General features: G+C 38.4%; 2 protein-coding genes across 2 annotated transcripts; both read left to right on the top strand.

Moving 5' to 3' along the window:
- The first annotated feature begins 1,224 nt into the window (after positions 1–1,224).
- On the top strand, positions 1,225–3,914 carry LOC138896130 (uncharacterized). Its single transcript, XM_070180911.1, has 6 exons — positions 1,225–1,570; positions 1,760–1,970; positions 2,179–2,526; positions 2,616–2,728; positions 2,843–3,291; positions 3,588–3,914. The coding sequence occupies exons 1-6, from the start codon at positions 1,225–1,227 to the stop codon at positions 3,912–3,914; spliced, it is 1,794 nt and encodes a 597-aa protein (XP_070037012.1).
- Positions 3,915–11,993: 8,079 nt separating this feature from the next.
- Positions 11,994–12,395, top strand: LOC138896129 (uncharacterized). The gene has a single exon (XM_070180910.1). It carries the CDS (start codon positions 11,994–11,996, stop codon positions 12,393–12,395), a length of 402 nt encoding a protein of 133 aa, XP_070037011.1.
- The last annotated feature ends 740 nt before the right edge of the window (positions 12,396–13,135 follow it).

Below are 13,135 nucleotides of genomic sequence, written 5' to 3'. Positions count from 1 at the left end.
TAGAAGTGAAAAAAGAAGTACCACATGTAGAAGAATGTAAAGGAAGATACTATGAGAAGTTGTCATGTCTTATACAATCATGCATATCGAAGATGCATATAAAGAACAAAAAAAGGATTCCAAAAATAGCAGAAAGGAACAAGGCCTACCAGTCCAACAAGATAACACTATAACAAACTAAACTTGACTTTGTCATCAATGCTAACTATTTTATTCCACACATTTTAGTGTGAAAACTCACAAAATCGTTTATGGAACATTCGTATTCGACTAGTCAAGCTCCAAAAAAGACAAAAAAAATGACCAACCCGCAGTCGAAGAGGTGCATGTAATAAGTCATCGCATTAGTGATATTGTGCGTATTGGCCTTAGTCCCGCATGGCTTTAGAATCTAAAACTTGTTCTCTTATATATCCAGCTTCTCGCATGTGTTTTATCGATGTGAAATTTTCCTAGAGCGTCAACTATCACCCATATACCTAAGCTTTGGTGGACAAACTTACCGACATGTAACTAGTTGGAGGTAATGTACGTAGTGAAATAGCATAGGTACGTGCAAGATGATGCAACAATAGAAAGGATTTGTTGATAGGTGGATGGTTGTTAAAGCTCCCACATTCTAAATTGGAAATATATTTATTGAAAATGGGACTGAAGGAAATCCATGAGCTGGTTGGAGTAAGAAATGATGGTAATTTTAATGTGCATTAAAATTTACACATACGTTGTCTTCCTTTCTTAGTTTTGCCTTAAAAACCAAATTGTTCCTCCGACTTTGAACAATAAACATTACTTCCCTTTAGGAGAAAAACTAAGGTTTTAGAAGTATATTTCTCCCTCTAAATTATGAGATTTTTTCGTTCCTATACATTATTTCAAACCTTATTACAAAAAATATCCATCTTTTTGAATGTACCCAACCTAAACACAGTTTAGCTACAAAATTTATTCATTTGTTTAAGCTAGAATCCTTTCTGCAATAGTCTTCCTTATTTAGGCACGAGAATTTTGGGATCGCTTAGAGATTTTAGTGACTCAATCCTCGCACCAATTATGAAGGCAACATATTCGTAGAATCCTTCTATTATGCACATTTTTAATGGTTATCATCGCATCCTTCTATTCTCTATTTTTTTCTGGTTTCCTCTGGTTTTCCATAAATAATGGTTTTGAAAAATTCAATTGTAAACAATTAGGTACAATTGAATTGAATTTCGCGACATAATGTCAAAATTAGCGATTATGCTTCAGCTCAATGGGCGGTGGGATAGCGTTGGGAGATACAAAGATTTTGATATTGACGGAATTGTAGTCAATGATGATTCAAATTATAGTCAATTAAATTCCGCAATTGCAGAGCATCTAATGATTGATACCTCTGCAAAAATCATCGAATTCAAATACAGTGTCAATAAACGTTGTCCTCTAATAAAAATTCGGAACGATATGAGAGTTCGAGTGTATATGGAGATGAAAAAGGGAAACAAAAACTTAGGAATGTATCTGCTATGTATAATAGTGCGTGATTTCGATTTGGAATGCAGTATGTCGAATGCGAGCACAATTGCAGGTCTGCTCTGTTTTTTCAGTGCTGATGTTGTTTCAATTTCAAGTGTTTTACAAATCTTTCTACAAATTATCTACAATTTTACTACATAACAAATATAGTTCAATTGTTATGTCTCTACAAGCATTCTATCAAATACTAAACACATGAATATACAGAGGTCTGAATTGCTATACTTTTAATTGAGTGCAGGTACTTCTGATTATCGTAATACTAGCATGGTACAATTGTCAAGTAATTGTAACACAATTGGAGAAGTATCAGGAACAGTGAAGTTGATTGATATACAAACATCTCCGGCAATTGTGGAATATGAAAGTATCATCATAACAGAACATACGCCAAATGTAATTGAAGTTGGCCAAGTTTACCAAGACAAGCAAACAATTGTCACTGCAATGAAGTAATATTCTGTCATGAATAAGTTTCAATTTAGGGTGAAAAGGTCTAGTGCAAGAAGGTATGAATATTTTATTTGTCAAATTCATATTGTGGATAAGTTATAGTTTTTTTATATATAAATTGTTTAAGATAAGTTTTTGGGCATAAACAGTCTCGTATTTTGTAGCTACAATTTTCATAATATTTATTGAATTGTTTTTATTCTGTAGCTACTGCCTCGTATGTGTTGGTGACAATTGTACGTGGGACTTCAAGTCCACCAGCATAAATGAATCAGCATTGTTCAAGGTTCGAAAATACAATAGCTTGCACACATGCTCTTTGATGGACAACACATACATACAACGCAAACTAACTACCATGGGAGTTGGCAGCATAGTGATGCCAAAATATGCGGATCCTAAGACAATATACACACCAAAAGACATACAAATTGACATGTTGTCAGATCATGGTGTGAACGTAACATACATGCAAGCTTGGAGAGAAAAGAAAAAGGCTTTGGAATTTCTTAGAGGTCATCCTGCTGATTTCTACATCCGCTTGCCGAGTTATTTGTATATTCTAGAGAAGACTTATCCGGGTCGGTAGTGAAATTGCAGAAGACTGAAGATGATTGTTTCTTGTATGCATTTGTTGCACTTAGTACGTCCATCAAGGGTTGGGAGCATTATAGGCCAGTTGTAGTAGTTGATGGCACCTTCTTGAAGTCGGCATATAGGGGAATCATGCTAACAGCTAGCACAATGGATGCAGCAGGTAATGTAGATTAATTGTAAAAATATTATTATAAAGTTAGTTTTAAGACTGTATTTTTTATATTCTTAAGTTTTATTACAGAAATTGAATTTCTTTTTGCCACATGTATGATAGGTAGCATATTACCACTAGCATACGCCGTTGTTGATTCAGAAAATGACGCATCATGGAGGTGGTTTTTTGAGCAATTCAAACATGCATATGGTGAAAAACCAAATATATGTGTTGTTTCGGACCAAAATGAAAGTATCTTGAAGGCAACATCTACTGTTTATACCGGCATACCACATTATGCTTGCATATGGCATATTTGGACAAATGTAAGGTCAAAGTTCAAAAAGGGTCATCTAAAGTTAAGCGAATTGTACCTTGCCACGGCACGATCATACACGCTTGATGAATTAAATGAAAGAATATCAAAGATTGAAGAGATCGACACACGTGTTAAAGCATACCTATACGATATTGGCTATCACAGATGGTCTCAGATACATGCTACAGTGAACAGAACGTGGAAGATAACATCAAATATTGCAGAGTCATTGAATGCGGTAACCAAAGATGTAAGAGAACTATCTGTAGTAGAACTATTAGAATACATGAGGACTCTTCTTGAACGTTGAACTAATGAAAAGTTATTGAATACAAATGGTACGTTCACATACCTTGGAAAATAATACAACAAAGAGTTGGAGGACAACAGGACAATATCACAGAAGATGAGAGTAAGTTATAGCCAAAAACATCAGATCATTGATTCCATCAAACTAAATATATACTGTTAATTGTAGAAAATTATAGTTATTTTATTTTGTATTTGTTGTTGACAACTTGTTGTGTGTTTGTAATGAAATTTTAGGTGAGAGTTTCGACAGATTACATCCATACTGTGATAGATGATGTGAAGCGCTTCATTGTTTGCCTTCAAAACAAAAGATGTAGTTGTGGAATATTCCAGCTTGATGAACTTTCTTGTGCACAAGCTTTGGCGGCTTTGAGGCACAGGGACGAGTCTTATGAAAACTATTGTTCTCCTTATTACACGAGGGAGATCCTTCTGCAGACTTATGAAATACCAGTAGACCCGCTGCCTGACGAAAGCAAATGGAATGTGCCACAACATGTAGCTGAAGAAGTTGTAAAGTCACCTACCGGGAAAAGGCAGCCAGGGAGACCTCAAAAATAAAGATACAAACCATATTATGAAGTAAATGCAAAAAATTACAAGGTTTCATATGGCAACTGCGGTGTAGAAGGGCATAACAAAAGATCTTGTAGGAATGCTCCCAAAATGAAACAAAAATTGATACAGTTTAAAGTTTTTTTTTTACTTATTATTGTTGATGATAATCTGTCCTTTAAGACATGAAGTTGTATTTGTTCTGTTCTGAAGAATTATAGTTGTGGTGTAAATGTGTTGCTAATTTGAATAAACATTGTCTCATAGAATGAATGCTTGCTAAACAGATTTCAACTCTTAATGCAATTGGTTTGTAGTTGTTTTGTTCAAATACTGAGTTTATTTATTACTTTCAGCCTTTCCTAACAATACAGCTAAATTGAATAGATTATGTATTTTTGTATAGTAGTTGTAGAAATAACTATAGTTATGTTATTGATAAGTGGGGATTTTGACTACTTATTAGCGTATTTTAGCTTTCGTTTTAGTCCAAAAGCGTTTAATTGTGTTTCCGAAAACTAATGAAATATGCTAAATTATAGGAATATTGGAAGATGGACTCTCGAGATGAAATCCAACTCAAAAAGGAGTAATCTAAACTCAAGGCCATAAAAGGCACAGAAGCTCACAAGTACGGACCGCAGAATATCATCTATGGTTGCAGATGATGAAGGAAAGGCCAGTAGACCTTTGTGCAAAGTGCGGTACGCACATGAATTGTGTGGCCGCAAACGATGGCTAGAAACAAAGTTCAGAGAATGTGCATTTCAAGTCCCTCGGAAGTGCAGATAGCACAGGAATTGTGCGACCGCAGAAGATGCGCCTTGCGGCCGCAGGTGTAAAAGTGCAGACCGCAGAAGACCTAGTTGCGACCGCAGATGTAAAAGTGCGGACCACAGAAAGGATGCCTTGCGGCCGCATATAAGAATTATGCGGCTACAGACCTCCAGTTCCCGACAAGATTGAAGAAATTTGTGGACCGCACATGGAATTGTGCGGCCGCAGAACCTCCCGAAGAGCATTTTTGTCCGAAATTTCCAGCCCTGTATAAATAATCGAGTTTCACAATTATAGGTCAACTTTTGGACATCAACTGCTACAGTAGCCGTTTCACTTTACTTCTTTTAGTAGTTTTTCATATTTTGGGATATTGTAACATAGATTTTATCATTTTAATTTTATAATATGAGTTTAATTAGCATTTATTCTTCTTTTTTTCAATTTCAAGCATGAGTAGCTAGATTTTTATTAGGGTTGTGACCCAACCCTAGTGTGTAAACCTTATGGGTGTTTAATTTAATGCTTGTTTATGGTTGGGTGTTTATTATTTAGCCTTATTCATGCTTTAATTTGTGGAATAAATGGTTGCAAACATTAGTTCATGCATATTTGACTTGGTCTCTACTTGAGAAAGAGAGACTTAGTATAAGAAAACTTGGCTAACAAGAAATTAGGTCATTCGAGAGATTGATAATCCCAATTAAAGGGTTCGACCTAGATATAGTAATAACCCGACTTGAGCTTTTATCAACCATTTTGTGCAACACCCATTTGGACTTGAGAAAGCCAAATTGGGCAAAACTCACTCTCTGACCGAGAGGTATTGAGTGGGTAATTGAATGTCGATAGCTATAATACACCCCTATAAATAAAATAAGCTTTAAGGTTTATATCTCATTAGGCAAACACCTAGGTGATGGTCATAGCCCAAGGCTTTTTACAAAACCTGAAAAACAACAAAAAATAATTCTCTTAGTTTTATTTCTCAACTTTTCAATCTTAGATTAAAATTAGACATAGAAACAACCAAAATTTGTGGAAGTGTAAATTGAGATAGTCAAACTCACATACTACATTATATACTCCTAATTCCAATATATAGCTCCCTGTGGAAATCGAACCCGACTCTTGTTGGGTACTATTATTGCAATCGACCATTTCATAACCTTGAATCGAGGTGTAAAATTGGACAAGATCATATGTAAACAAATTATATAGTACCAATATCGAGATCAAGTACTAATAACTTTCAACCAAAACAAAGGCACAAATGTTTTATATTCTATGTTGTAGAATTCTGGACAAAATAACAATACAAAAGGTAAAACAGCTGTAGCACAAATCTGCTACAAATAAATTGCAGCTGACTCCTTTTTAATAAATAATTTGTCTATAACTTTACTACAATCCAGCTACATCTAAACACTTTAACTATAATTTTTCTACTGAAAAGGGCAACTAATTCTTCTTTTTCTGGACTTGTGTTCTCTCATTCACAGCTGGTGCACCTTTTCTTCTTGCTAATCTTCCAGTCACCTCACTTTCATTAATTTCACCACACTCTTGCTTTTTCCTAGCATAATCTCAAAGGAGCGCTCCATAGCATCGACGGTGTTGATAAATATTAGAAAGGTCTTCCTTTGAAATCAATAGCTCTCCAATGCTGACATATTCTGCAATGTCGCCACGTATACACCACAGTCACTGCAAAACATAATAGGAAAAAAGTTTTAGCATTCAATGTAAAATACAATTAGTTAAATAGATAGAAGAAAAGCAGCACATACAGTGATCCTTCTTTTTGCTGGGTATCTCACCGACCAACCACTGAATGTCAAGAGGGCCAGTAACACCTTTTTCAATGTATGCCTTTGTGTTCTTGTAGTTGATGTCTGGACGCTTGCCATAGAAGATGGTACATGACAAGTAGAGGGGGATCATAATAGCAAACTTATCGACAACAGATTCAACAAGTTTGTGATTTCGTGAAGAGACCATAGAATCATAAACATATAGAACCCTATCGGCGATGTCAAACACAGCCAACAACCAATGAAATTTCTCCACAATATTTATTGGCATAATCACAAAATCAACTTTGTCCCATGCAACATTTGCAAGTAATCAGTACTCCAATATGTATTCTGCCATGACGTCTTGGGGTTTGACAACAGCAAGCTTCTTATCGGCAAGAGCATTAATGTACCTTTCATAAATTTGTTCAATTCTAGTCTTGAACATACAGTCAGTGGTTGTAAACCGTATTTTGTTTGCAGGACCATACTTTCCTCTCTTCCTTAAATAGTATAAAATAATATCAATGTGCTGCAAAAAAAAACATATTTGATTATTTCTCAATGTTTCATACAATTTAAATACAATTTTCAAACAAAAAATCTACATATTTCTAAAATAACAGAATACTACGACTAATCATTAAATTCTGCCAGGGTATGTGTGTACCGTGTTGTTGAGTACTTGTCCGGGATGTGCCAAAGTATAAAACCAGTTATTTTTATCAACTTTCTCCACTCCAAGATCAAACCACGAGTTGAGTTGGTTATCTTTTAAAGTATAAGACACCTTCCTCCTATTTAGAGACATATCAAGTACAATTATTATGTAGTTGTAGTTTGAAATCCATAAATTGTATGCACTCTATAATATGAAAAAATTGTATAATCTAACCTCTTTGAAACTATGTCGGTACCTAAATATAACCACTTATTAAATTCTTCCAACAAGTCAGGATCAGCATAGTCTCCAACTAGTAAATGGATGCTTGATGTTGAAAATTGTAGGAGGTCCAACAGAAGTGCTTCCCCCAGAACTGAAATAAGGGAGAAAGGGGGATCTAGCATACTTTCCGGGAACCCTTGTTCTTCCTTGATGCACAGGGGTTGTTTCATCTTCATTTACCTCTCCGAACTTAACAATCTATGAGAAGTTCTCTGGAAGCTCAAAATCATCAAGTGTTACTGCCCTTTTTCCATATCTGGAGTCATTGTCTGAATCACCTACATTAATGTAGTCGGTTGGTTCACCTACAATATTTAAAACAAAAGAACAACATTGTATGTTGGTTGCATTAGTTATCTTAGGAAGATGAAACTTATATGAAAGTTGTTGTTTTTTTCCTACAATTATATTGTAACATATAATACTAGTGAAATCTTCATTGCAATCATCTCCTTTTTGTATATCATTTGCTTGTTGAATGGGAGATTGCAAAGGCACTATCTCCTTCTCCTCATTTAAATGTTCTCCTTCTATGCCAAGTTTTGCATCCTATTTTGGAGAGTCCACATGCATTGTTTCCTTCTCTGTTACAATAAATGTGTACAACTTAATAAAATTATAGATCATTTGTAATAAATATAAACTACATTGTAGATAAATTGTAGTTTAATTGAAGTTAATTTATTTTGGATAGTCCACATGCATTGTTTCCTTCTCTGCTATAATAAATGTGTTCATAATAAAATTGTAGATCATTTGTAACAAACAGAAACTATATTGTAGATAAATTGAAGTTTAATTGTAGTTAATTTGTTTAGATGTTGTCTTGTAGCTCTGATGTAATATGTATTGTGCAATATGTAGATAAAATTTACTAAATCATACCTGCAGTTTCTTCCTCCAATGCTCCTTGAAATTGGGAAGATAAGTTGTAATGACCCGGCCGGTCGTTTTGAATATAATAAGCCTGCTCCCCAATGTACTGCTCAATTTATGCCTTACAATTGATTTATGACTTATCGGGTTAGTTGATTCGGGTCCGGAAGGAATTCAGAGTGAAATGAGACACTTAGTCTCATAATTGAAAATTTTAAGTTCGAAAAGTTGACCGGAGATGGATTTATGTGTAAACGACCTTGGATTTGGATTTTGATGATTCCAATAGCTCTGTATGGTAAATTTGGACTTAGGAGCGTGTTCGGAAAATTATTTGGAGGTCCGTAGTGGAATTTGGCTTGAAATGCCGAAAGTTAAATTTTTGGGAAGTTTGACCGGGGGGTTGACTTTTTGATATCGGGATCGGAACCTGATTTTGAAAATTGGAATACCTCTGTCATGTCAATTATTACTTGTGTGCAAAATTTGAGATCAATCGGACGTGAATTGATATGTTCCGGAGTCGTTTGTGGAAACTTGAAATTTCAAAGTCCATTAGGCTTGAATTGGGGTATGATTCCTGGTTTTAGAGTTGTTTGAGGTGATTTAAGGGTTCGACTAAGTTCGTATGATGTTTCAGGACTTGATGGCATGTTTGGTTGAGGTTCCGGGGGTGCTCGGGTGAGTTCCGGGAGGTTAACGGATCATTTTTGGACTTGGCATGTTGGCTGAAGACTGCTGGTGCATTTTTCTGGTTTCCTTCTTCGAGTTCGCGAGTGGACCCTCGTGTTCGCAAAGGGGAATTTGAGGCAAGCAAGATTTTATCTTCGCGTTCACAAGTGGGCCCTCGCGTTCGCGAAGAGGAGCTGAGTTGTTCATCGTGTTCGTGCTTGGGTATCGCGTTCGCAAAGGGAAAAATAGTTGGCATGGATTTTTGCCTTCGCGTTCGCGAAGAAGAGATCTGTAAAGCATTGCGTTCGCAAGCAGTGTCTCGCGTTCGCGAAGAGCAAATGTTGGGAAGCACGATTTTCTGCTTCGTGAACGTGAGGGACCTGTCGCATTCGCGAAGAAGAGAGGTCTGGACAAAAAGTTTAAGTTCTAAAAATGGGACTTCGTCCCATTTTCTATTTTTGACGGATTAGAGCTCGGGAAGAGGCGATATTTGGGATATTTTCAAGGAAAACAACGGGGTAAGTATTCTTAACTCATTATTGGTCAAATTACCCGAATCCATGGTTGTTTTTAACATTTAATGGGTGAATTAAGTTGGAAAGATTAGAAAACCCTCTTGGTTTAAATTGTAGATTTGAGGGTCGAGTTGAGGTCAAATTTTGGTAAAATTGGTATGGAGGCATTCAGAGGCCGATTTGCGAGGCAAAGGCATAGCAGAGTAAAGAATTTCACGTTTTGAGGTACGTAACAGTTATAAATCTGGTCCTGAGGGTATGAAACCCAAGATTTTTGTGTCATGTGATTATTTTGGAAGTGACGCACATGCTAGGTGATGGGCGTGTGGGCGTGCACCGAAGGAATTGTGACTTGGTCCGTCCTGTGAAACTGTAAAGTCGAATAACTTGTTGTTAGCTACATGCTCTCTTTGTGTTGAAGAAATTTGACTGTAAATCATGTTAAAATCAAGCTTAGGCTATGTGATAGTATTTTTGGGACCCACAGAGACCACGTACTTGTTGAATTATTTGCTAATTGATGTCTTGTACTCAGTCATAATTTACTTGTGCATCATACCTCAGTCTTTCTTGATATTTGTTGATTCACTATGTTATATTTGTTTGGGCTGATCTTTGTGATTTTTGAGAGCCCGAGAGACTAGAGAGGTTGAGGACTGAGTAAGGCCGAGGGCCTATCGGTGAGGTAAGGATATTATAGCACGTGAGTTGTCTATGCAGGATATTATAGCACGTGAGTTGTCCGTGCGAATTATGGCGCTTGGGCTGTAGGAGACCCTCCGGAGTCTGTACACTCTCAGTGAGCACGGGTACCCATTGAGTGTGAGTGTTGAGGGCTGAGAGCCGAGTGGTTGAGTTGAGTGACTGTTGCCCAGAGAGGTTGTACTTGCTTTTCATTTGTTGTTGCATTTAGTTGATATCTGACATTGTTGTGAAATTCTCTGAAAGATTCCATATCCGGATTACATGAATATGAACTGTATAAAACTGATTTGACTTAAACTGTTGGATTCGAAAGCATGTCTATTCTTTGCTAGAATTAGGAAAGTGAACTATAACTGTGTAGCTCATCACTATCTTCAATTCCTTATTTATTAAAATTACTTGCTGAGTTGGTTGTACTCATACTACACCCTGCACTTAGTGTGCAGATCCAGGTATTTCCAGACATAGCGGGTGTTGATTCTCTCACACAGTTGATTTTCCGAAGATTTAGAGGTAGCTGCCGTGTTTCGCAGACCTTGTCTCTCCTTCCCTATCTCTTTGTTTCTGTATTTAGTCTCAGACTATCATAGACCGTATTTTCCAGACTTGTATTCATATTTGATGCTCATGTACTCAGTGACACCAGGTCTTGGTAGTGGTTGTATCGGTATTTGTAAGATTTGTAGATTTTATTTAAATATTATATTTTCTAACATAAAAGAAATTGTGATTTTACTGAGATTTTTGGCTTGCCTAGTTTCGAGATAGGCGCCATCACGACAGGTTAGAATTTGGGTCGTGACAAGTTGGTATCAAAGCCCTAGGTTGCATAGGTCTCACGAGTTATGAGCAGGTTTAATAGAGTCTTACGGATCGGTACGGAGACGTCTGTACATATCTTCGAGAAGTTGCAGAACCCTTAGAAAAATTTCACTTTCTTGTATTCTGTCGTGCGAGTTTGTGATTTCAGAAACTAAATTTCTGTTATTCTATTCTCTCATAGATGGTGAGAACACGTACTACCGGATCGGACGGTCAGCCACCAATGCCACCAGTTAGGGCTGCGGGAGGTCGGGGCCGTGGTAGAGACCGGGGCCGAGGTAGAGGTCAAGGTATAGCTTGTGCAGTAGTTGGAGCAGCACTTGTAGTACCACCAATTGCTCCAGCTCAGGAGCGAATTCCAGATATAGCTGAGCCGACAGGACCAGCTCAGGCACCAGTTGTGCCCATTGAGATTCCAGGACTTTAGGAGACTTTGGCCCAGATATTGACAATTTACACCGGTCTTACTCAGGTGGTTTCGTCTCAGGCCACACCTGCCACTTCTCAGGCCGGGGGAGGTACTCATACCCCTGTTGCCCGTACTCCAGACCAGGTAGTGCAGGGACTTTATATACCGGGAGCACCACCAGCCCAGCCGGTTGCAGCTGCTCAGGCCCCGGTAGTTCCTGTTATGGCAGATGATGAGCAGAGGAGACTTGAGAGATTTGAGAGGCTGCGACCTCCACCATTTAGCGGTGCTGAGTCAGAGGATGCTCAGGGTTTTCTGGATAAGTGTCAACGGATGCTTCGAACAACGGGTATTCTAGAGACCAGTGGGGTCTCATTCATAACTTTTCAATTTTATGGGGCTGCCTTCATATGGTGGGAGGCTTACGAGATGTGTAGGCCGGTCTGCGCAGCACCCCTTACCTGGCAGCAGTTCTCCGATCTCTTCCTGGAGAAGTTCATGTCTCAGTCCCGCAGAGAGGAGCTGCATAGGTAGTTCGAGTAACTTCGTCAGGGTGATATATCCGTGATGCAGTATGAGATGAGATTTTTAGAGTTGGCCCGTCATGCTATCTGGTTGATTCCCACAGACAGGGAGAGGTTCAGGAGGTTCATAGGTCGCCTCACTTTTCAGCTGCGATTACTCACTACTAGAGAGAGAGTGGTTGGTGCTAGTTTCGACAAGGTTGTCGACATTTCTCGTCAGATTGAGATGGTTCGCAGTCAGGAACGGGTTGAGAGGGAGGCTAAGAGGCCTCGTGGTTCAGGTGATTTCAGCGGTGTTCCTTCAGGTGGTCAGTTTTACAGTGGTAGGGGTCGTTCTTTCAGACACGCTCAGGCAACTCGTCTAGCTCATCGTGGTGCATCAGCTGGCCACGGTTCTTACAGTGCTCACTTAGGCCAGTCTTCATTCAGTGCACTACCAGCGTAGAGTTCTCATCATACCTCGTCCGCTCAGACTTCTACAAGTAATTCTCCGGGTTATTAGGAACATCAGTTTCGTTAGAGGAGGGGTTGTTTCGACTGCGGAGAATTGGGTCATTTCAAGAGAGATTGTCCTAGGCTGTTGAGTGGGGCTCTACAGCAGAGTTCTCGCCCGACGGCATCAGTACCAGCAGTTGCACCACCCTCCCAGCAAGCTCGGGGTAGGGGTCAGGCAGCTAGGAGTCACCCAAGAGGGGGAGGCCGGTCAGGTGGCGGTCAGGCCCGATTCTATGCTTTTCCTGCCATGCCAGATGTTGTTGCTCCAAATGCAGTGATCACAGGTATTGTTTCATTATGCCACAGGGAGGCTTCTATATTATTTGACCCTGGTTCCACATATTCATATGTATCATCATATTTTGCTCATTATCTAGATATGCCCTATGAGTTCTTAGTTTCACCTGTTTGTGTATCTACACCGGTGGGAGATATTATTATTGTGGACCGTGTGTATCGGTCATGTGTGGTAACTATTGGGGAATTGCAGACTAGAGTTGATCTCTTATTACTCGGTATGGTTGATTTAGATGTAATCCTGGGTATGTATTGGTTGTCTCCATGTCATGCTATTCTGGACTGTCACGCAAAAATCGTGACATTGACGATGTCGGGATTGCCAAAGGTTGAACGGAGAGGTTCTCCAAATTTTGTTCCTAGCAGGGTAATTTCTTATTTCAAGGCCCAACG

Source organism: Nicotiana tomentosiformis, chromosome 7, assembly GCF_000390325.3.
Source record: "Nicotiana tomentosiformis chromosome 7, ASM39032v3, whole genome shotgun sequence".
NCBI lineage: Eukaryota > Viridiplantae > Streptophyta > Magnoliopsida > Solanales > Solanaceae > Nicotiana > Nicotiana tomentosiformis.
This window is presented reverse-complemented; position numbering and strand designations above follow the sequence as displayed.

Bases quoted from the DNA above. Each gene is read 5' to 3' on its own strand.
- LOC138896129 (XM_070180910.1), top strand. From the start codon at position 11,994: ATGCAGTATGAGATGAGATTTTTAGAGTTGGCCCGTCATGCTATCTGG.
- LOC138896130 (XM_070180911.1), top strand. From the start codon at position 1,225: ATGTCAAAATTAGCGATTATGCTTCAGCTCAATGGGCGGTGGGATAGC. The intron at 2,527-2,615 runs GTATATTCTAGA...TGTTGCACTTAG, and splicing joins ATCCGCTTGCCGAGTTATTT to TACGTCCATCAAGGGTTGGG. The intron at 2,729-2,842 runs GTAATGTAGATT...CATGTATGATAG, and splicing joins TAGCACAATGGATGCAGCAG to GTAGCATATTACCACTAGCA.